General features: G+C 40.9%; 1 protein-coding gene across 1 annotated transcript in view; it reads left to right on the forward strand.

Moving 5' to 3' along the window:
- LOC126204063 (solute carrier family 35 member G1) overlaps positions 1-25900 on the forward strand; it is a gene marked incomplete at its 5' end in the record, with an annotated part of 97389 nt that overhangs the window by 46353 nt on the left and 25136 nt on the right. The window contains 2 exons of the mRNA XM_049938486.1: positions 11482-11671; positions 18456-18632. Coding sequence (XP_049794443.1) covers positions 11482-11671; positions 18456-18632 — 367 coding nt within the window. The remainder of the gene's footprint in view (positions 1-11481; positions 11672-18455; positions 18633-25900) is intronic.

Here is a 25900-nt window from a genome sequence, read left to right on the forward strand (position 1 = left end):
TGTTCTGAGGCATCAAGGGATCACCATTTAGTATTGGAGGGCAGCGTGGAGGGTAAAAATCGTAGAGGGAGACCAAGAGATGAATACACTAAGCAGATTCAGAAGGATGTAGGCTGCAGTCGGTACTGGGAGATGAAGAAGCTTGCACAGGATAAAGTAGCATGGAGAGCTGCATCAAACCAGTCTCTGGACTGAAGATAACAACAACAAAAATAAAAATCTTACACACTTGTTGTGGTAAATAAATCACACGTTTTCGACAACTGGTACTGAAAAGTGTTATAAATTATTATTAATATCATTCGATACGATACCTGCTACAAAACACTGATATGAGTAAAACTATCAGTTGAAAGGCACAGAGAAAAAAAAAAGAAAAAAAAAGAAAAAACAAAAGGACGGCATCGAGAGGAAAGCACTCGTTACCTAGAAGTACCGGTACTTCTGTGTACCTACTGGTATCCTTGGACGACTCAACACTGTCGAGTGATAAGCAGTGGCGTCTGTTGTGTAAGAACATGGGAACACGTGAACACCCTAGCTTTTGACACCTTGCGGATTTATTGGGTATTTTCCTTTGAATGCTGTGAAACATCATGTAGATGCCATAGTCTCAAATGTACGGCACTAAATCTACCGCGCTATGCTACATTGCTACTCTAGACTCGGTGAAGCTTGGCATCAGGGTCGCAATCACACGTTTAGTTGTGCACATTTTAAAGAGCTTTTGCGCATTCGCGACTGGGTTGACGTAATTGCCTTACGGGTCAAATACACACGGATTTGATAAACAGTGTGCACTTCTCAACTACAAGTTTACGTCAGTGCCACTAGGTCTAGCACACTGCAGCACTTTTACCCCTGTTCGCTTGGCATAAATGTTAAAATGTGTGTGAAATCTTACGGGACTAAACTGCTACGGTCATCAGTCCCTAAGCTTACACACTACTTAACCTAAATTATACTAAGGACAACACACACACCCATGCCCGAGGGAGCACTCGAACCTCCGCCGGGATCAGCCGCACAGTCCATGACTGCAGCGCCTAAGACCGCTCGGCTAACCACGCGCGGCTTGGCATAAATCCCGATACACATTAGTACATTCCTCAAATATGCCAATTCGCTCACTATATAGCAAAATTAGATCGAACATCCAGTTACACTGATAGAAAAACCTATTTTGTGGTATTCTGAATGATATACAGCATATTAAGTTTCGAATCTTGTCGTGCTGTAATCCATTTGAGGCGCTGAGAACCATAAAGTACATTACTGTCGACTGTGAGACTAGCGTTTATTCGTGCTTTCTTGATATTCTGGTGGGTCAGGTTTATCTGTACTGTAGGCACACATTGCACGTCTATATATGAATGTTCACGAAAAGCTGTCTCGCTGATTTCTCTGATATTCACTTAAATGTGGAGTCGGGGACGGTGTTTCAGCGGTGTTCTAATCAAGTGGCCTAGTTGGTAGATAGTAATACGGGAATTTAATCATGGAGGTTGGTTGTTTACTGTGTAGGAATCGGCTTTCCTGCGCATTGCCAACATGAACTATGTTGAACCTATTTTAAGTGCTAACAGAAAAGAAAGTTGCCAAGAAAAGTTAGCCACAAAGGAACTAGAGCCTCGCAGACCAGATTCATTGTCTGAGGAAGTAACGAAATGAAATAAGCGTGACTACAGTCGAACACTTAACAAAGAAGTGTATAAGTCTAAGTTGTGTGGGTGCAACGTACGAATTTCTGATTTTCAGCCCAGAAGTTAATTCGTTATCTAATACATGTATTAGAGGTCCTGTACATTTGTGTAAAAAAATAAAAATTTGAAAACTCCCACTTACACAAAAATGCGAAACAGAGATTACTGAAAAGTCAAACATTATTTCGTTCTTGCCATAAACTTTACTTAATTCTGCACAAAGGTATGCTTATTGCTATTGACAGCGGCTGAAGTTGTATAAATATGGTGATAAGCGTAACTGTTATGCAGCAGATGTTATTACACTACTGGAAATTAAAATTGCTACACCACGAAGATGACGTGCTACAAACGCGCAATTTAACCGATTGGAAGAAGATGCTGTGATATGCAAATGATTAGCTTTCCAGAGCATTCACACAAGGTTGACGCCGGTGGCGACACAGACAATGTGCTGACATGAGGAAAGTTTCCAACCGATTTCTCATACACAGACAGCAGTTGTTCGGCGTTGCCTGGTGAAACGTTGTTTTGATGCCTTGTGTAAGGAGGAGAAATGAGTACCATCACGTTTCCGACTTTGATAAAGGTCGGATTGTAGCCTATCGCGATTGCGGTTTATCGTATCGCGACATTGCTGCTGGGGTTGGTCGAGATCCAATGACTGTTAGCAGAATATGGAATCGGTGGATTCAGGAGGGTAATACGGAACGCCATGCTGGATCCCAACGGCCTCGTATCACTAGCAGTCGAGATGACAGGCATCTTATCCGCATGGCTGTAACGGATCAGCCGGCCAGTGTGGCGAAGCGGTTCTAGGCGCTGCAGTCTGGAACCGCGCGACTGCTACGGTCGCAGTTTCGAATCCTGCCTCGGGCATGGATGTGTGTGATGTCCTTAAGTTACTTAGGTTTAAGTTGTTCTAAGTTCGAGGGGACTGATGACCTCATAAGTCCCACAGTGCTCAGAGCCATTTGAACCATTTTTTGTAACGGATCGTGCAGCCACGTCTCGATCCCAGGGTGAACAGATGGGGACGTTTGCAAGACAACAACCATCTGCACGAACAGTTCGACGACGTTTGCAGCAGCATGGACTCTCAGCTCGGAGACCATGGCTGTGGTTACCCTTGACGCTGCATCACAGACAGGAGCGCCTGCGATGGTGTACTTAACGACGAACCTGGGTGCACGAATGGCAAAACATCATTTTTTCGGATGAATCCACGTTCTGTTTAGAGCATCATGATGGTCGCATCCGTGTTTGGCGACATCGCGTTGAACGCACATTGGAAGCGTGTATTCGTCATCGCCATACTGTCGTATCACCCGGCGTGATGGTATGGGGTGCCATTGGTTACACGTCTCGGTCACCTCTTGTTCGCATTGAGGGCACTTCGAACAGTGGACGTTACATTTTAGATGTGTTACGACCCGTGACTCTACCCTTCATTCGATCCCTGCGAAACCCTACATTTTAGTAGGATAATGCACGACCGCATGTTGCAGGTCCTGTACGGGCCTTTCTGGATACAGAAAATGTTCGACTGCTGCCCTGGCCAGCACATTCTCCAGATCTCTCACCAATTGAAAACGTCTGTTCAGTGGTGGCCGAGCAATTGGCTTGTCACAATACGCCAGTCACTACTCTTGATGAACTGTGGTATCGTGCTGAAGTTGCATGGGCAGCTGTACCTGTACACGCCATCCAAGCTGTGTTTGACTCAATGCCCAGGCGTATCTAGGCCGTTATAACGGCCAGAGGTTGTTGCTCCGGGTACTGATTTCTCCCAAATTTGAAAATATAATCACATGTCAGTTCTAGTATAATTTATTTGTCCTATGAATACCCGTTTATCATCTGCATTTCTTCTTGGTGTAGCAATTTTAATGCCCAGTAGTGTAATTTCATACTCCCGTATTCATCTGAATTTAGAAATTTGTGAACACCCAGAATGTATACTCACGAGCCACCACTGCTGGTACGTGCCTTGGGTAGATTAAACAGCCTTTTATAGGTAAACACGCGCTGTATTTCTGCAGTGTTCATCCATCCAGCGACACGGAACAAGTACCGGCAATACTGTGTGTAAGTACAGCTAGCCATGGAGGTTCAGTGTGGGGTGCTATTATCGTATGATAGCGAAACTTGTTAGATATGCTAATATGTTAATTCGGAACCGATTTTCGCTGGAGATAAAGTAGTTCCAATTTTTGTCGGTAGGTGCCATTCTGGCGCTGTACAGCTACCCATCGTAAAGCTCTGTATAGGAAAAGTATGGCCATCTTGCCAGTGGCCGCCATTTTAGGCCACTGCGCCGCTAGTGATTCAGTGGCAGTTTTATCCCTAAAATCTCTATTTTGTAATTAAATTACCATTAAACCATCCTATTAGCTCTTCTGACTTTTTTGCTGTTCGAATGGATTGGAAACTAACAGAAATGTAGAAACGAGACAAAAGGCCAGAAATTAATAAAATTAACCGAATGGTTAAATCGAGTTCCTGCAACCTTTCTGCTATATTCTCCGTCTTGTTGCATCTCTCCCTTCAGAAGGAATTCTGTACTGTTTTCCTCCATTTTCGCCTCGAAATGAATAGCCAAAAGCTGAGCACCGAGGCATTATTCTACTTAAAACTTCGAAAATACACCACACTTCCTATTCTTCACATGTAACGCTTGGGCCCACAATTGCTGCTAATGTCACATACCATAGTTTCAGCCTTTCCTGAACTGTGGGGAAAAGGATGGTCATACTATCCTTTATACAGCGCTTTAACTCATCGTCGTCTCCAGAGCTCATCGTGAACAATCTGTGTAGGCGTCTATGAATAATAGAATCAGCATTGTACCTTTCTCACTTGTTTGACCTTTTCTGCCCAACTCCCATTCTCCATCCATTATATACAAAAAAATTTCCATACATCTTTCTTGCATCCTCAGGGCAAGAATTGCACCTGGTGGCCAAAATTGGAACTAATTTTTGGTAGCATAAATTGCATTAACGCATAAGAATACAGAGTTCCACTACTGTACAATAATAACAGCCCACACTGGACCTATGTGAGTTGCTGCATTTTACACTACTGGCCATTAAAAATACTAACCCAAGAAGAAATGCAAATTATAAACGGGTATTCATTGGACAAATATATTATACTAGAACTGACATGTGATTACATTTTCACGCCATTTGGGTGCGTACATCTTGAGTAAATCAGTACCCAGAACAAACACCTCTGGCCGTAATAACGGCCTAGATACGCCTGGGCATTGAGTCAAACACAGCTTGGATGGCGTGTACAGGTACAGCTGCCCATGCAGCTTCAACACGATACCACAGTTCATCAACAGTAGTGACTGGCGTATTGTGGCGAGCCAGATGCTCGGCCACCATTGACCAGAAGTTTTCAATTGGTGAGAGATCTGGGGAATGTGCTGACCAGGGCAGCAGTCGAACATTTTCTGTATCCAGAAAGGCCCGTACAGGACCTGCAACATGCGGTCGTGCATTATCCTGCTGAAATGTAGGGTTTTGCAGGGATCGAATGAAGGATAGAACCACGGGTCGTAGCACATCTGAAATGTAACGTCCACTGTTCAAAGTGGCGTCAATGCGAACAAGAGGTGACCGAGACGTGTAACCAATGGCACCCCATACCATCACGCCGGGTGATACGACAGTATGGCGGTGACGAATACACGCTTCCAATGTGCGTTCACCGCGATGTCGCCAAACACGGATGCGACCATCATGATGCTGTAAACAGAACCTAAATTCATCCGAAAAAATGACGTTTTGCCATTCGTGCACCCAGGCTCGTCGTTTCTGTGATGCAACGTCAGGGGTAACCGCAGCCATGGTCTCAGAGTTGATAATCCATGTTGCTGCGAACGTCGTCGAACTGTTCGTGCAGATGGTTGTTGTCTTGCAAACGTCCCAATCTGTTGACTCAGGGATCGAGACGTGGCTGTACGATCCGTTACAGCCATGCGGATAAGATGCCTGTCATCTCGACTGCTAGTGATACGAGGCCGTTGGGATCCAGCACGGCGTTCCGCATTACCCTCCTGAACCCACCGATTCCATATTCTTCTAACAGTCATTGGATCTCGACCAACGCGAGCAGCAATGTCGCGATTCGATAAACTGCAATCGCGATGGGCTACAATCCGACCTTTATCAAAGTCGGAAACGTGATGGTACGCATTTCTCCTCCTTACACGGGGCATCACAACAACGTTTCACCAGGCAACGCCGGTGAACTGCTGTTTGTGTATGAGAAATCGGTTGGAAACTTTTCTCATGTCAGCACGTTGTAGGTGTCGCCACCGGCGCCAACCTTCTGTGAATGCTCTGAAAAGCTAACCATTTGCATATCACAGCATCTTCTTCCTGTCGGTTAAATTTCGCGTCTGTAGCACGTCATCTTCATGGTGTAGCAATTTTAATGACCAGTAGTGTAGTTATCATTCTTATAAAATATGTCCAAGATATTAGTGGCAGTCAAATGAAAACGACACAGATGGAAAAAAAGCAAATAAATTCTTGATTATTTCAAAACTAATCACCGCAACTGTTAATGCATTTATCCAGTTGTGAGACAGAATGGTCAGTGCCTCCATGACAACGTATTCGCGGTTGTCTACGGATCCATTTTTGTATCCAGGTGGGCCTCTTCGCACCAAGCAACTCGACGGCCACGAATGTCTGAGTTTAAGTCGGAAGGGTTAGAGATCGCAGCAGTATAAAGGATGTCTAACGGCTTTTCAGCGAAACTTCCGCAGTGTACTTGAAACGACATCCAGGTGGCCTCCCCATGTCACCCACGCGATTTCCATATTTTCTCCACCCTGGAGAAAGATACTCGTGGCCGTTGACTCGCTTCTGACAAAGAGGTGCAAGCCTAGGTACAATCATGATTCCGTAGGCAACGGCGAATATTTTGTCACGAAACCATTGACCACTTTGTATCACAGTGGAATAAATGCATTAAAAGCTATACCAATTAGTTTTGAAATAATCAATCGTTTAGTTACTTTTTTCCGTCTGTCTCGTTTTCATTTGGCTGCCCATTATGAAAGCAGCCCTACTATACAAACAACATGTTGCTATTTTTACTGTTTTACGCTCGCCAGATCTTCCAAGAATGTTTAATATGTCACAGGATCAGTTGTTGCTTGAGAATGCTACTTGCGTCGTATTGAAAGAGTGACAGGCTGTGTTCTTGATGCGTGCATATGTTTCCGTTCATTTAAGAAGAACCGTGAAAAGTTTCGTGAACAATCCCCGACCTCTAGTATTCCTGCAAAAAGTAGTGTTCATAAGTTTATAACAAAATGGCGGTACAATGGCGATGTCTTCATTTCAAAGCGTAACCGTAAGCCTTCAATTCGAACTCGGGAAGCGGTTGCCAACATTTTGCAGAAAACTACTGCTGGTAGATAGAGGCTTTTGCAACAGATAAAGTGTTAAACGTACGTCTTATCGTTCCGTATTTAAGACCTTAACTTAAAGCCTTACCTTTTCACGTGTTAAGCTATACTTCCAGTTGATAAAGCATTAAGAGTGCTTCCTTAACAAACTGTCGGTGACGAACTTAACCCGACAAGGTAGGCCTATTTTATGTGTAATGAAATTTGATTTCACCTCTCTGACCAAGTGAAAACCAGACTAATCGGTAATGGTCCTTGGAAAATCCTTTCATTGGACAACAAATTCCTGTTGACGATAAAGAAATTGGTGTGCGGTTTCTGATACTCGAATTATCAGCCCAATAGCCTTTGAAACCGCTTGCAATAGAGACGTCTGTCTCCAAATCAGCATAGTTTCACGTGGGAAGATCTGTATTAAACAGGGCTAGCATATTGCGACAGAAAGATCAAGCTGTAGTTTTAACTTTTTTTGCTGCTGCACCCTAGGATGTGCCCATTCTTTTGTACAATCTTTTGTTTCTTGCAGAGACGTTTTGTTTTACATTCAGACAGCGCTGCTTCAAAGTCAATACCAGGAAGTTACAAAGAAGCGCACACTCCTCTGTAGAGTGCAGATTCATTCTGTAAACCAATGTACGATAGCTACCAAAACCATTAGGATGTAAATTTTGTTTTTATTTTCAGTTTCTTATGGATTTATTTAGTACATTAATTGTAAATTTAATTTATTTTGTGCAATATTTTACATCAGAATAGTTCATTTAAGGAATATTTTTCGATAATGCTTCATTTTCATTAAGCCTACGCAAAAAATTGGCAAATATTGCGAAAAGTTAGTTTTGGGCGCACCTTAGGCAGTTCTGCCAGGGCTGGACGATCACCCACCTCGATATGGTTCTATAGAGTAGAAAAATCTCTGGAGTGAGCACTGCTTTCTGTGCATGTTGTTAACATTATCCTGGGATTGTCACGTATCTCGGGATGCCGCTGTTGCTTTATACGTTCTGCAGAGTTCGAAACTACTTACATTACACGTATTTGTGGCGTTTTTACCATTTGTTATCCGTAATAGCAATTTGGATTAAGTTGTTGGTACAGATACAAAGAGATATAGCATGGAGAAGCAAAAGTTTATATTGTAAGAATACTTTGGCGTACAGTGCTGTCGGGTTGCATTTTGAATAAATGTTTTAAATCTACAGTTGTCTGTGCAAATTATGTGTCATTTCTTGTTACTGATACTCGTAAAAGGCTTTTTTAGTCCACAGCTCGAAAAATGGTCATTTCTTTTTGTTGAACTTCAGAAAAGGTGAAGATGTAGAAATTAGGCATTTTTCCTCTTTATACATTTCCGATACCTCAGACCTGAGTAATTGATGGCCAGTTTGTTTGTTTTAAACTAAGATATACTTCACCTGCGTTAGTATGTTAGATGAAGAAAGTCTCGTGTTTTACTCAAAAGCAAAATGTTCATAAAATATTCCACACTCTTTGTCGGAGACGATGTTTTGCAGAATAGAGAAGAAAATATATATATATATATATATATATATATATATATATATATATATATATGTGTGTGTGTGTGTGTGTGTGTGTGTGTGTGTGTGTGTGTGTGTGTGTTAATAGGAATGTGAAGATATGTGAAGTACACGATAGTGGGAAAATTGACATGTTGCACTGAATGAAATTTCAGCATTTATCTTAAATACGTTTTGTGCACAAGTATGGTACTGTACAGAACAATTGCTTCGTTTATTTTTTTCATAACTCTGGCATCCTCAGACGTAGGTTGTATATTCTGATTTGGAGGTAAGTCAATAAGAAATAACAGACTGATAATAAAAAAAAAAAGTATAAGGGAAGTTCAAAGCAAGCTACTTTGTTGAATTTTACTTTCAATTTATTGTCTTTATCATTTGATTAGCAAGCATTATTATTGTTACAAAAGATGCCATCATAGCCGTCCACTTCCCTTGGCGCTGTTAAATGGATTTGCACTCATGAGCTGAAATAAAATGTTAGAGGAGCAACGGTTTTGTAAGTTCATGCAGTGCACGGTGAGGTAAGAGGTTTGTGGTGGTGGGTTGGGTGGGGAGGGGAGCGAGAGAAGAGTGCAACGTGTCATATGTATTTTTAATAGGTGGGATACACATGGCCTTGTAGTGCATTTAACAAGCGATCATTCACTTATTACGTATTCTGTACTGTAGTGGGATCAATTGTGCTAAATAAATACGTCAAAATGTTTCCAGTAAGCAAAAATGTGCGTTAGCCTAAAAAAAGGGAGGAAAATAAAAGAAAAGAAACTGGAAAAAATCGACGAAGTAGGTGCTATAATCGCTAATATTCGGCAGATTCGGTGGTTTTCGGGCACTTTCAAAGGCACTGGCTTGCTATCAAGTTCACTTGCAATACTACAACAGCAAAAATTTACTACAACAGATTGGGCAATACGATTAAGTGCGCGTAATATCGAAAAATTGCGATGGCTGACACAGACACCTAAAAGTTGGCGCATCTGACCAGCTTTTCAAAGTTTCAACTTCTTGGTTTCCGTCATTTCTCTTCAAACTAGTTTATTCCAGATATCGAATGCAAATTGTTGTGATGTTTATGATACGTCTATGCCACATCCACGGCACCTACGACGAGAATCTGTCCTTACTAATAATACTGTGATGGTATTGTAAATCGAGGAGGCACTTTACGGACAAATCTACGGTGACCCGCGATCATGTGGACAGACTGGCAATACATGTTGACAACACAAAATCTATTTTGCTCATCCAAATGCTCACTCTAAAGATATTTCTACACTACTGGCGATTAAAATTGCTATACCACGAAGATGACGTGCCACAGACGCGAAGGAAGATGCTGTGATATGCAAATGATTAGCTTGTCAGAGCATTCACAGAAGGTTGGCGCCGGTGGCGACACCTACAACGTCCTGACATGAGGAAAGTTTTCAACCGATTTCTCATGCACGAACAGCAGTTCACCGGCGTTGCCTAGTGAAACGTTGTTGTGATGCCTCGTGTAAGGAGGAGGAATGCGTACCATCACGTTTCCGACTTTGATAAAGGTCGGATTGTAGCCCATCACGATTGCAGTTTATCGTATCGCGACATTGCTGCTCGCGTTGGTCGAGATCCAATGACTGTTAGCAGAATCTGGAATCGGTGGATTCAGGAGGGTAATACGGAACGCCGTGCTGGATCCCAACAGCCTTGTATCACTAGGAGTCGAGATGACAGGCATCTTAATCGCATGGCTGTAACGGATCGTGCAGCCACGTCTTGATCCCTGAGTCAACAGATGGGGACGTTTGCAAAACAACAACCATCTGCACGAACAGTTCGATGACGTTTGCAGCAGCATGGACTATGAGCTTGGAGACCATGGCTGCCGTTACCCTTGGCGCTGCATCACAGACATGAGCGCCTTCGATGGTGTACTCAACGACAAACCTGGGTGCACGAATGGCAAAACGTCATTTTTTCGGATGAATTTAGGTTCTGTTTACAGCATCATGGTGGTCGCATCCGTGTTTGACGACATCGCGGTGAACGCACATTGGAAGCGTGTATTCGTCATCGCCATACTGTCGTATCACCCGGCGTGATGCTATGGGATGCCATTGGTTACACGTCTCGGTCACCTCTTGTTCGCATTGAAACACTTTGAGCAGTGGACTTTACATTTCAGATGTGTTACGACCCGTGGCTCTACCCTTCATTCGATCCGTGCGAAACCCTACATTTCAGCAGGATAATGCACGACCGCATATTGCAGGTCCTGTACGGGCCTTTCTGGACACAGAAAATGTTCGAATGCTGTCATGGCCAGCACATTCTCCAGATCTCTCACTAACTGAAACCGTCTGGTCAGTGGTGGCCGAGCAACTGGCTCGTCACAATACGCCAGTCGCTACTGTTGATGAACTGTGGTATCGTGTTGAAGCTGCATGGGCAGCAGTACTGGTACACGCCATCCAAGCTCTGTTTGACTCAATGCCCAGGCGTATCAAGGCCGTTATTACGGCCAGATGTGGTTGTTCTGGGTACTGATTTCTCAGGATCTATGCACCCAGATTGCGTGAAAATGTAATCGAATGTCAGTTCTAGTACAATATATTTGTCCAATGATTACCCGTTTATCATCTGCATTTCTTCTTGGTGTAGCAATGTTAATGGCCAGTAGTGTACTCTGTGTACGGCTCTAAGTAGGTGTGTGGAATTCAGCTGCTCCCGAGTGTGGATCTGAATGGCCGAGCAGCGTGGTGTGGTGTTCCCGCGGCAGTGCTCCGTGACGTCATTGTGTGCGGGCTGCTTTTTGCAGGGCCCGTTGAGAGCGACGCCTGGGGCGCGGCGGCGGCCTTTGCAGCGACGCTGTTCGGCGCCAACGCGTACGTGCTGCTGCGCGCGCTCAAGGGTCTGCACTTCGCCGTCGTCATGTGCAACTTCGGCGCCTTCGCACTCGTGCAGACCACGCTGGTCGCTGCCGCGCTAGGCGCCCTCTGCATGCCCAGGTCAGTGAGGTGTGCCCAATGTTCACTTCTGCCAAGTTAACGAGCCCTCATGACTGTCCATAGGCAAATTCTCAAATCTACAACTTTAGTGGACATACTTACATTTGTGATGTTTTGCGGACAGGAACTGTGTAAGGCTTCCTTTTTTTACACCTGGGGATTCTTTTAATAGGTATGCATGCGGCAGCATGTGTTCCTAGTACGTTCCAAAGCACCGGGAGCTCGTATCTCGCATTCTGTCGGTGATTGGTAGGGTCAAGTGAAGCGTCTGATTCCTCCCATCTGCTTTGACCCATGACGTCATCAATACGACGGAAACACCTACTTGTAACGTATACAAAACAGTAATGATGTCACTACATGCACATGCAAACAAAGGCGAACATAATTGAAATCGACACAAGCTCTCACTCCAACAATAAAATGAAACTAACAGGATAACCGCGGGAAATAGGAGGCTTAGGGTGGGAACCGGCTAAATATATAGCAATACAAAATACCAAACCAACCGAAAACAAATGTTATAAGAGAATCTGAATTTACGACATGGCACAACAGCCACAAAACCAACAAGAGTCGTACACCTCACTAGACCTATATAACTAAATGAACATCACGATACCAAAAAACCAACAACTGCAATTCCAAAAAGCGGATTCGGACATTTCTCTTGGCGTATATATTTCAAACGAAGTCCTCGATACCAAAAGACCAACACTTGCAACTCTGAAAAGTGGAATCTGACATTTCCCTTGACCTATGTAGCTCAAACGCAGCTCTCAGTACCAACTAGAAGACCACTAATAAAAAAACCACGATCACAAACATCACACACCTGCATAACTCACAAAAAAACCTCATAAACCAAAACCCTAACAACTCGGAAATATAAAGCAGACAAAACAACAGAATTACTACAATAGAATCACTACTGGATAAAACCAAAACAAAAATTACTTACCAACAAAAGTCTCCAACAAAATCACGTAGGTTCCCCCCCTCCCCCCCCCCCCCACCCACACACACGATGACGAACGCCAAGCACAAAACACGTAATCAAAAGAAAAAAACTATAATAATTTGTTGTAAACAAAGCAAGCACTTTCAGCAGCACTGACTACCCAGACTCAAATAAACCCAAGTTACCACAGTAATAACCAAGACACAAATTAACCCAATACCACACGCTAAACTCAACACCTCAACATCCACCACCAGAGGGTGCCATCAAATACAAAAATACGACATCTACAGACACAAAACAACTCGAAAACACCGTGATACAGTTACGTTAAACACCAATACGTCTCAGGTCAAAGCAGACGGGTGGAATATGACATTTCCAGTGGCCCAGGTTTTCGACTGCACTCGGGCAAGGGACCATTTGTATATCCAACAGAAGGATCAATGGCTCATCTGAGTGTCACTATCCTATAGCACAGGGTCAAAGAATAAATGTTGCAGACTTTCTCTTGTTTGGGCGAATTGAGAAAATCCGTTGGTTGTTTTTGCGTTTGATTTGATCTATGGTGGAGTTGATGGGACTTATGGAGGTACCATTAGCTCATGGGCTCTTCCTCGTAAAACCCCACAAAAAGGTTTTTTTTATAGTATATTTTCGCTGTCACCAGAGGACCAAAACCCATCCGAGGATTCCAAGACGGCTGTGCACAGCAAATTGCTGAAAATTTAACTATATATTCCTAAGACCTCGATCCTGAAAAACCTTGAAAATTTTCTTGATATTTTTATACGTTTATGTGATACAGTGGTTCAAAGTTGTCCTACTTGTACACTTAAAATCCGGTGTGAGACGAAAATGTAGTTTACAAAGTAACGAAGCATGGAGAAATATGCTGTTAAATGTCTCCCATTATTGTCTGGGAACCCCAAGTTGTAGACTGAAGAACATGAAAATTTTTTTTGTATGTAAAATCCGTTATGAGATATAAAATTCGTTCTGCATTATTTCAGTTTCACATAAGTAAACATCCAAATTTTACTGACCACTACATTTCATTTCATATGATTTGCACACCCTACTGCAGCAGGGAAAAAGGGAACCAACAGAAAAACGTTCGTATCAGAGAACAAGAAATGTGAATATATTCCTGTTTATTTAAAAGACACTTGACTAAAAGTGGGGTACAAGCTGCCCCATTCTACCTTCCTCAGCACTGTTAAACATTTTCCAAAAAATTTTGACACTCAAACATTTTCGTGCATTTGTGTGCTGAAAGAGAAAGCAGTGGTAGTGGAAAAGAGCCAGAAAAAGTGTAAATACTGGAAGATAGTAGGTATATAGAAGGGTGAAGGAGACAGTGGCAGTGTGAGAGAAAGAGAGGGAAACAGTGGCAGTGGAACATAGTTGGCAGTGACAGAACAGGAATAGGAAAGGAGTGAAGGAGACAGTGCCAGGGGGCATGGGAAGGAATAAAGAAAAAGAGAAAGTGGGAGTGAGTGAGAGCCAGTGATAATGAGAGACAGTATAAGTCATTGACAATGAGGGAGAGAGAGACAGTGACAGTGAAAAGAGACAGCAGCAGTTGGAAGGAAGGAATGAGGTATTAGCAGTAAGAGAGAGAGCAAGAGGGAGAAAGTGACAGTGAGAGGAAACTGTAGTAGTAGAACAGAATGAAGGGGACTGTGGCTGTGATGTGGGAGACAATGACTGAGAGACACAAAGAGATAATGACAATGAGCTGGGCTGAATGAGCGAGTGAGAAAGGGCAACGGGGAGTGGATGGGGATAAGTGACTTACAGTGATGGATTAGTGGGTGTGAGTGAGTTACAGTTAGGGGAGCTTGTGGGAGTTTGAGGTGAGTTGCACATTAAATAAAGCACAAATATGTTCACATGTCAAATTTTTTTGGAAAGTTTTTAAAGGTGCTGAGGAAGATAAATGAGGCAGGTGGTGCCCACTTTTCAGTGAAGCTTCACATTTCTTGTGCTTCGATACAAGCATTTTTCTGCTTGTGTAGAATAATTTGTTTCGTGACTCAGAATTTGGACAAATAACTTCAGTTTTCAACAAATTTGGACAAATAATTCAATTAATTAATATACAAATTACCGTGTCATAACCACGCTGAAAGTCCAAATCCAAAAGTAGGATCATCAGTGAAGGAATACACTTAACACCGAAAGTATGTTTATTATGAACATCAGTGTATAGCCAGAATAGAACTGGACTCCTGAATGCAACTGTGTTTTGATTTAACCGGAATTGTTCACATGGAATTCATCACTATCTACAAGGAGATCTTTTGCAGTTTATATGATTCAGTTCATCGTAAGATTCCTCACCTTTGGTGTGGGAAGGACTGGCTGTTGCATCATGACAGTGCCCCTGCACATAGCTCTGTCCTCATCAAAGAGGAACTTGCAATGCAACAGGTCACTATTTTGCCACACCCTCTGTACTCATCTGATTTCACACATGTGATTTCTGTCTCTTTTCTTGCATGAAAGCACACCTACATGAGTGTAAACTTCATTCAGCTGAAGAGGTCATGACTGCACAAGAGAAACTGTATGGGACCTTCCTGCCAAAGTGTTTCAGCAGTGCTTCCAGCAGCTATACAGATATTGGTGGAAGTGAATAGTGGCAAACAGCGACTATTTTGATAGAGGATACGGATATGTTTAAGTGTACACCTCGGCCGTATGGCTTTCAGCCCAAAAGCCATCCATACAAAAAGTACACCTTGTTACACAGTGTTGAGACATAAAGGTTCTTATTGGTGTCTACTGTCCAGCCATCTCTCTCAAAAGTTAATGAGTGTAATATTACACACATTAAAACACTGGGTTAGCTACTGAAATTACCTCACTGTATGTTACAATTAATGAATTCCTTAATGTCAAAAAACGGTTGGCCAACTAAGGAGTCATGTATTATATTCCATCACCCAGGATAGTGTTATTTTTTCATTAAATACAAAACTTTTTTGGTTAGTCTTTATTGTAACTGTTATTGATATCAAATGAAACAATAGGGTTACTTTTATAAGTAGCTATATGTGACTATTGATTTGTAACAGTGTACTTGATGTTTAATTTGATTATTTATTTTGAATGATACGTGTACAACCATCTTCAGGGTGAGTCAGCGACAGGGCTAAAACAACTTGACTCTATTTCTGTTGAGTGTATACACATGTTAGAGATAACAACGAGAGGATCAGCCATAGATAATACTGTGCCTCTAAGAATAAAAAATTGCAAGTGCCAAGATAGCAAATGTGCAGTGCTTACAAATTATGTAGTTAATTATTAGAATGGATGTCATAAAGACCACTCATTTCACATTTGCGCTCTCAGTGGATGTATTGTTCTGAGTCTTAGCTAGCTGTTATTCAAATGCATGCCACCCATTGTAATACTTAATCATGCAATTCATAAACACCATAGAAGCTGACTCAGTTTTTGCTATGATTTGTTCTTAGACATATTGCTTAACCTACAACTGACACTCTCGTTGCTGGCAGTATTGTCCCTGTAGCATGTGCAATTTCTTCACATATTGTGTCAAGTGGGTTTGATTCTGCCACTGACTTGCCTTGAAGATGGTTGTATGATTATCAACTGAAATATCAAAATAAGAAGTAATGCTATTCCTTATTCATAACCAAGAGATGATAAAATATTCTATCTGCTGGAAAAACTTCAAGATGTCTGTTTGATTTTGTATTTTAACAATTCGTGTTTTCTTCCAGCATTGTACTTCTGGCAACTTCTTCTTTGTACAAGTTACACATAAACATATATTAGTGTATTACAAGCATGATCTTGTGTTGAGGAAGTAAAAATTTACAGGGCACTGTATAGGAAGATCCAGTAATACTCTAATGGCCTTCTCTACAATAACAAAATAACATGGACATAATTAGATTCATCCCATCAGATAACAGCACATGACATAATGTTTTGATAAAATGTAAGGTAACACGTTGTAACACAGACTTCTGGTGCATAGTTAATAAGATTACTTGACAAATAAATTACACTAGACAGCTTACCAGTAATGTATTTTACATTCTATCCCCATGACAACTTATCATCTAAATAAACACCAAAGAACTTGCCACAACTGAGGGTATCAGAAATACATTCATTTTTTAAACCAAAAATCAAATGTTTTGTTTACATTAAAGCATCTATTAACTCTAAACCAACAAAAGGCTTGGATAATTTTATTATCAGCAGACTTTTTCAGCCATAGAAATCAGAACTACAGCAGAGAACAGTATTTTATCTGCATCCAGCATTATAAGTTATGTTAGATTTTATAAATCATTGTTGAAAATGGAAAGTCCCAACACAGATCCCTGTTGAATGCCTACATTGATTTGGTCTATGCTAGGTCTTTCTGTGCCTACATAGACAATTTGTTTATAGTTCTCTAAATAGGATTTTAAAATTTTAGGCTTTTGTTTCTACAAACATAGAAGTTTTGACTAGGAGCCATATACCATATATTTTAAGCACAATCAAAGACTGTACTTAGATCATAAAAAGTTGCCTGACTGAAGCCTTTCTCCTTGAAAACCAATAGTATGTGTGAAATACTCTGTGGAAAGAGCTGTTGATAATTTTTTACTAAAACTCTATTGTACTCTAATAATTATACCTGAGTTTTAAATATAAACAAACTTGATGTATGGAACTATTCTGGGAGAAAGAGTTTGAAGGAGAATCTTTATCTCCTTTTTTGTATCTGAGATTTATTCTAGATTATTTGTTTTCAGCAAGCGCATCTAGCAGATAGATAAGGTACATGGAAAATTACTAAGTTTTAGTGCAAAGTCCATATTTAAAGCACAGCAATACAAAATTTACACTCACATAGCCATAAATTACAGTGAGTTGTGATCAGTCGACATGTACATAGTTCCATCTTAGGTCTTCCACCAAAGTATCTCTGAAATGTCATATGCAACTGACTTTTAGTAAGCATGTGGTAATTTATTTGTGGAGCATACATGTGCAATGTCTTTTGTAATATCTGTAAATAATAATCACTTAATGTGAATTTTTGTCCCTATAGATACAATACCAGAAAGAACAAAGAGAAAAATGCATAGCATAAAATATAACAATATCAGAGAAGGAAAATTGTTACTCATCATACAGCGGAGATGCTGAGTCACGATAGGTACAACAAAAAGATTCACACGATTATAGCTTTCAGCCATTAAGGCCTTTTACACACACACACACACACACACACACACACACACACACACACAGCTAGCACACGCATCTGCAGTCTCAGAAAACTGAGTGTGGTTTCAGTTCTCTGAGACTGTGTGTGCTAGTTGTGTTTGCATTTGCCGAAAGCTACAATTGTGTGAATCTTTTTGTTGTGCCTATAGTGACTCAGCATCTCCGCTATGTGGTGAGTAGCAACTTTCCTTCTCTGGTATTGTTACATCCCATCCTGGATTTTCCATTGTTTGATAGCATAAAATATTGTGTACATTATCATGGATCGTAAGAGGGATACTGGATAATCAACTAGAAGGAAGATTAAATGTATAGTAATATCAAAATAGGCAAAGATAACACAGTATTAAAGAAAATAGTCTATTCCAATCATTAACTTTGAAGGACATCTATAGTTTGTAAGCCACTTTACTGTGTCTGTAGGAGAGTACTTCTTATATAGATGATGTTTGAGAGGGTAAAGAAACATGTTCTGGTTATGGTGCACTTTGCAGTATGGGATGCACCATTGTTTGGGGCCTGTAGAACTATACCTATACACGTTTGTGTTCACAGGTGTGGCTTTGACAGGTTCCTGGTTGTGGCCTTGGCGCTGCTCAGCTTTGGAGGGCAGATCCTACTCACAATGTCACTACAACTGGAGCAGGCTGGCCCCGTAGCCATTGCTCGCTCAGCAGATATTGTTTTTGCTTTCATATGGCAGCTCCTTTTCTTCAAAGAAGTGCCAAACAGGTACAGACAATTACAGTTATTTCATTTCCGTCTTCCAGAAATATTAGCTGCATATATTACACAGGGTTAGTTTTATGGAAGCAAGAAAGAATAGTGACAATCGCTTCTCACAAAGTTGTTTGTTGCTATGAAGTTTGACATGCAGTATATTTTCAAAATTTTTGTGTAACATTTTTAAGCAGCCTGAATGAAATGGGAAAACATAATAGAGTATTTTGACAGGGCTGACTATTAGTACATATTACATTACACACTGAAATAAGGATGACCATATTGTTTGCAGACAAGTGGATTACTAGTCAGTGAGCAGCTATTCCTGGAGCATACACTCTGAGTTTTAACAGTGATACTCTCGGTGGTGCACAAATGCTCTTGTATAGTATCTGGCATAGGCATTTGACAAATAACTCCATAATATACTTGCACAAGAGCTGTGCCTGCTCTCTCTTCTAACAATTCCTTCTGGAGTCTTAAGGCTTTCATGGCCACTTGATGACAAGCTACTTGTTGGCTTCTGTCTCGGGTTCTTTGATCGATGTTTGTTTGATGACTTTCCTGACATTTCATCAACAAAAGTGGCTGTCATTGTCATCCAGGATCCATTCACCTAGAGGCTTTTCTCTTTCTAGTTAAAGCTATTGTCATGTTTACGGATTTATATATCTTTGCTGAACAAGTGGTGTGATAGCTCATCTCTTCAACAAGAACTTCCACGTTGGCCAATTTTATAACGTTGTTGGACTTAGAGAGTCACATCTGCAGCTCATGGTCTAATGGCTAGTGTTGCTGCCTCTGGTGGATCACGGGGTCCTGGGTTTGATTCCCGGCTGAGTTGGGGATTTTCTCTGCCCGAGGACTGGGTGTTTGTGTTGTCCTCACCATTTCATCATCATCATTCATGACAGTGGCGAGATTGGACTGTTTAAAAAAATGGGACTTTGTATGGTTGCTGATGACTGCGCAGTTGAGTGCCCCACAAACGAAACATTATCACCACCATCATCATCATCATCACCACCACCACAGAGTCACACAGCATATGCTACACCATGGCTGCTTTCTCCAGTAGTCCCAACCTGCTATGTTGCTTATGTTCAGTGATTCTGGTGTTGATTGATCATCCAGTCATTCCAGCATACACTTTTTCGCATGCACATGGCATGTGGAATATTCCTTACATTGAAAGTGGGTCTCTTTGATCTTCTTTGTTGGTTTATAAATAGCCTTTGTGCAGCATTAACGCAATCACATACTGCTGCACCTCGGACATGAGATGCAACACCTAGAAAGCATTGTGAGAAGCAATGGGTAAACCACCAGTTACATAAGAAGTGTCACAAAATCAAGCATTGTCGGGTGTGGCCTTTCTGCCATACTTTCCCAGAGTGACAGACAGAATTGGGTGTGTATTGTGCAGACAAAGTGTAAAGACTATTTATAAACCAACAAAGATTATCAATGAACATCTCAGATTGGCAAAGGAGAAAAGGAACCCACTTGCAATGTTGGAAATATCCTGTACACCATGTACATGTGGAAAAGTCTATGTTGGAATGACTAGACCATCAGTCAACACCAAGATCACCAAACATAAGTGGAATTGCAGGTTGGGACAAGTGGAGAAATCCGCCTTGGTGGAGCGTGCATGTCTGAGATTGACCACATAATAAAATTTGCTGACATGGAAAATCTTGCTGTAGAGAAGTGCTGTCACACTTGCTTGTTCAGAAACGCTATAGAAATCCACAAATGTGGAAATAGCTTCAGGAAGAAAGTGGAAAGTCTCAAGCTGAACAGATCTTGGATTCCTGTGCTGCTCCAAATCACCATTTTTGGGAGCAATGGAAGAACCACAGTGGTAATGTCCACAGAAATGCCTTCAGACGTTGGTGGGCCAGGTGCATATAATCTGTGGCCACGAGGTAAACTTCAGTCTGCCATCAGCAATGAAGTGTGAAGCTTTGACAGTGCCAGACACTCATGCTGGTGAAATGTCAGAAAAATCATCAAGCGAACATCAGTTGAAGAACCAGAGACAGAAGCCAACAGGCAATTTGTCAGTTCCTTCTTGATCTCTTTGCTAAACAAACTGATGTCAAAATCTGCTGTACTTCTTTGAATATTCTCTGTTAATCCTACATAGTAAGTGTCCCAAATTCATAAACAATACCTGAGAATCAGTTGAACAGGTGATTTGTGAGACATTTGTTTTGTGAATGAGTTACATTGACCTACGTTTCTTCAACTGAACTGCACCTTAGGTCTCAACAGATGGTTAATGTCAAACTTTTTTGGTTACTGTCAAATGTTTTATGATAGTTACTGTCTGGTGCATTAACAGATTTTTCCATATATGCATGAGAAATACATTACTTTTATTCGTAATGGGAGTCAACTCAAAATCTGCTCCATGTGTTGATCCTTCGCAGGATTTCCTGGATTTTGCTACTGTTTTCTGTATGCAACAACACTGTCTGCCAACAGAGCTGTTATGTTATCCAACAGATAAACTATGCATGTCTTTAACATTAATGGCCCCATAACTCTTTTTTTTGTGTTCTCTTGAAGGTACTTTCACATTGTTGTTGTGGTCTTCATGATGCAGCTCTCCATGCTGCTCTATACTTTGCAAGCATCTTCATCCCTGAGTAACTACTGCAACCTACATCCTTCTGAATCTGCTTAGTGTATTAATTTCTTGGTCTCCCTCTATGATTTTTACCCTCCACGCTTCACTCCAGTACTAAATTGGATGCCTCGATGCCTCAGAACAAGTCCTACCAAGTGTGTCATCCTTCTAGTCAAGTTGTGCAACAAATTCTTCTGCTCCCCAATTCTGTTCAGTACCTCATTGATAGTTACATGGTCTACCCATCTAATCTTCAGAATTCTTCTCTAGCACAACATTTTGAAAGCCTCTATTCCCTTTTTGTCCAAACTATTTTTCATCCATGTTTCACTCCCATACATAGATATGCTCCATACAAATACTTTCAGAAAGGACTTCCTGACATATAAATCTGTACTAGATGATAACAAATTTCTCTTCTTCAGAAACACTTCCTTGGCATAGCCAATCTACATTTTATATCTTCTCTACTTTGACCATCATCACTTATTTTGCTTCCCAGGTAGAAAAACACATGTACTACTTTAAGTGTGTCATTTCCTAAACTAATTCCCTCAGCATCACCTGATTTAATTTAACTACATTCCATTGCTTTTGTTGATGTTCATCTTATATCGTCCTTTCAGGACACTGTCCATTATCTTCAACTGATCTTCCAGGTCCCTGATTATCTCTGACAGAATTACAATGTTGTTGGCAAACCTCAAAGTTTTTATTTCTTCTCCATGGATTTTAATTCCTACTCCAGATTTTTCTTTTATTTTCTTCACTGCTTGCTCAATATTATTTCTTTCAGATCTGACAATATTGTTCTGTTAAAAACAATGGATTTAATTCCACATGTTAGAAATTCTTGCATCCACTCAGGAAACTAGTTCAACTTCCAATAATCTCATGTTTTTTATACTAAGTGACAATACAGAACTGTACTGAATACCTTCTAGAAGGTGAGGAACACTTCATTAACCAGGGTGCCATTATAAGTTAAGAGGAGCTATCTGCTTTGTTCGTCATGTGATACCTTGTTTATTCCTTGATCTTCACAAAATTATTTTGCTTCTTCATCAGTATGAGGTATCTTGCGGAGGCAACATCATGTATTCATAGGATATTACTCATATCATTCTTGTGTGTGCTTTTCAGTTGTTTCATTTACTGGAGAGACCTATAGTTCATTATTTCTTTTTTGGTCTGAACGTTTCCAGCCTGCTACAGCCTTTACTTTCTCTCACAAACTTTCTTCCTGCAGTTGGAGTTGATCACTTCAAGGACTGTGACTCACACCCTTACAGAACAACTGTGCATTCATTTGCTTCAAACAGCTCCTCCTGGGTCTGTGTGGCAATATGTTGACAAGCGTTCGCTACATTTTTGTACACTTTTGAGAATTTATGTAACTTAATTAAACAATCTATAAAATGTTATCTTTTATAGATTTAAAACTAAACTTTCTTAAAGACGTGTTTCATGTTAACCTATTTAAAACTCAAGTTTGCTTCTCATTAGAGGAATACTCTGCTGCAGAATAGCAGGCGAATAGGACAGTCAACCAGTTGCGATAAATGGCGGTTTTCAGTTAACCTCAACCATGGTTTCAACAGATTTAAACCCATATTCTTCAGAAGGACAAGAATTAAATTTAACATTAGCGAATAGTCAGTTAGTAAAGTGATCTAACATCTCCACATGAAATGTGTCAGCAATGATGTGTACATCCATTTGTAAATGCTAAGGCCCCTAAAATCAAAGGCTTGCCACATCAGTAAAATCAGTCACATAAAATGCCGGACCATGTTAAGAGCTACATGGTCTTAGAGCTTAACATGGTCTGGCATTTTGTGTGATTGATTTTACTGATGTGACAAGACCTTGATTTTAGGGGCCTTAACTTTTACAGATGGGTGTACAGATCATTTCCTACACATCTCATGTGGACATGTTAGATCATTTTAATAACTGACTATTTGTTAATGTGAAATTTGTTTCTTGCCCTTCTGAAGAATATGGGTTTAAATCTGTTGAATCCATGGTTAAGATTAACTGAAGACCATCATTTATTGCAACTGGTTGGCTGTCGTATTCACCTGCTAATGATACTTTAGTTCTCCTTTTGATTGCTTACATGTAGCCTTTTCTCACATTTTTAGTAGATATGGCACCAATGAAGACTAATATTTTGATAATTTTGTTCTAACAGAGTTAATGTTTGGGTATCACACCTGATGAGGTAGGATCACTGAACAACCAAGAGAGTAGTTACAAATAATGGTTGAACAATTAATAAAAATATATGTGGAGTATCATCGTGCAGGTAGCAGAAGACTTGGGAATATTTAGAGCAATATGTTTCCACAAAACACATGAAACAGATGTTGGTAAAGCCTGAGTTGTTGCTCTTTCTGAAGAATATAATATGACTTAATGATATGTCTTCAATAAGCATAATACTATTTCAGACAACAGGGAATGTTTGCATATTAAGAACATGAAATTATCATATGCACCACTCTGAGCAGTACTGAAGACAGTTTCTGACAACATATTTGTGTTTCATGTTGTACTAGTCCTCTTATTTCTATTTGGTTGGGTAGTAATTGGGGGGGGGCATAGGGGGGAGGGGGAGGGGCAGAGGAATTATTGCTGCTGTTTTTATATACAGGGTGGTCCATTGATCGTGACCAGGCCAAATATCTCACGAAATATGCGTAAAATGAAAAAACTACAAGGAACAAAACTTGTATAGCTTGAAGTGGGAAAGCAGATGGCGCTATGGTTGGCCTGCTAGATGGTGCTGCCATAGGTAAAACAGATATCAACTGCGTTTTTTTAAAGAGGAACCACCATTTTTTATTACATATTCGTGTAGTACGTAAAGAAATATGAATTTTTTAGTTGAACCACTTTTTTCGCTTTGTGATAGATGGCGCTGTTGTAGTCACAAACATATGGCTCACAATTTTAGACAAACAGTTGGTAACAGGTAGGTTTTTTAAATTAAAATACAGAACATAGGTATGTTTGAACATTTTATTTCGGTTGTTACAATGTGATACATGTACCTCTGTGAACTTATCATTTCTGAGAACCCATGCTGTTACAGCGTGATTACATGTAAATACCACATTAATGCAATAAATGCTCAAAATGATGTCCGTCAACATCAATGCATTTGGCAATACGTGTAACGACATTCCCCTCAACAGCGACTAGTTCGCCTTCCATAATGTTCGCACATGCATTGACGATGCGCTGACACATGTTGTCAGGCATTGTCAGTGGATCATGATAGCAAATATCCTTCAACTTTCCCTACAGAAAGAAATCCGGCGATGTCAGATCCGGTGAACGTGCGGGCCATGGTACGGTGCTTCGATGACCAATCCACCTGTCATGAAATATGCTATTCAATACCGCTTCAACCGCACGCGGGCTATGTGCCAGACATCCATCATGTTGTAAGTACATCGCCATTCTGTCATACAGTGAAACATCTTTTAGTAACATCGGTAGAACATTACGTAGGAAATCAGCATACATTGCAACATTTATATTGCCACTGATAAAATGGGGGCCATTTATCCTTCCTCCCATAATGCCGCACCATAAATCAGCTTGCCAAGGTCGCTGATGTTCCACTTGTGGCAGCCATCGTGGATTTTCTGTTGCCCAATAGTGCATATTATGCCGGTTTACGTTACTGCTGCTAGTGAATGACGCTTCGTCGCTAAATAGAATGTGTGCAAAAAATGTGTTATCGTCCTGTAATTTCTCTTGTGCCCAGTGGCAGAACTGTACATGATGTTCAAAGTCGTCGCCATGCAATTCCAGGTGCATAGAAATATGGTACGGGTGCAATCGATATCGATGTAGCATTCTCAACACCAACGTTTTTGAGATTCCCGATTCTCACGCAGTTTGTCTGCTACTGATGTGCTACTACTTGGGCATCATCATTTGTTGCACGTCGTGGTTGACATTTCACATGTGGCTGAACACTTCCTGTTTCCTTAAATAACGTAAGTATCCTGCGAATGGTCCGGACACTTGGATGATGTCATCCAGGATACCGAGCAGCATACATAGCACACGCCCATTGGGCATTTTGATCACAATAGCCATACATCAACAGAATATCGACCTTTTCCACATTTGGTAAATGGTCCATTTTAACACGGGTAATGTATCACAAAGCAAATATCGTCCACACTGGCGGAATGTTATGTGATACCAAGTACTTATAAGTTTGTGACTATTACAGCGCCATCTATCACAAAGCGAAAAAAGTGGTCCAACTAAAACATCCATATTTCTTTACATACCACAAGAATATGTAATAAAAATGGCGGTTCCTATTTTAAAAAATGCAGTTGATATCGGTTTGGCCTATGGCAGCGCCATCTAGCGGGCCAACCATAGGGCCATTTGGTTTCCCCCTTCAATCTAGATGAGTTTCGTTCTTTGTAGTTTTTTTCATTTGATGCTTATTTCGTGAGATATTTGGCCCAGTCACTATCAATGGACCACCCTGTATATGAAGCGCACAATGGCAAAGACAGAAGAAAAGAAAGCTCATCAAGGATCTTTGGAAAAATTTATATCCAATATAGAAAATTATGTGCATGTTTGACAAAAAGTGGCC

The sequence above is a fragment of the Schistocerca nitens genome, chromosome 9, assembly GCF_023898315.1.
Source record: "Schistocerca nitens isolate TAMUIC-IGC-003100 chromosome 9, iqSchNite1.1, whole genome shotgun sequence".
In the NCBI taxonomy this organism is placed as follows: domain Eukaryota; kingdom Metazoa; phylum Arthropoda; class Insecta; order Orthoptera; family Acrididae; genus Schistocerca; species Schistocerca nitens.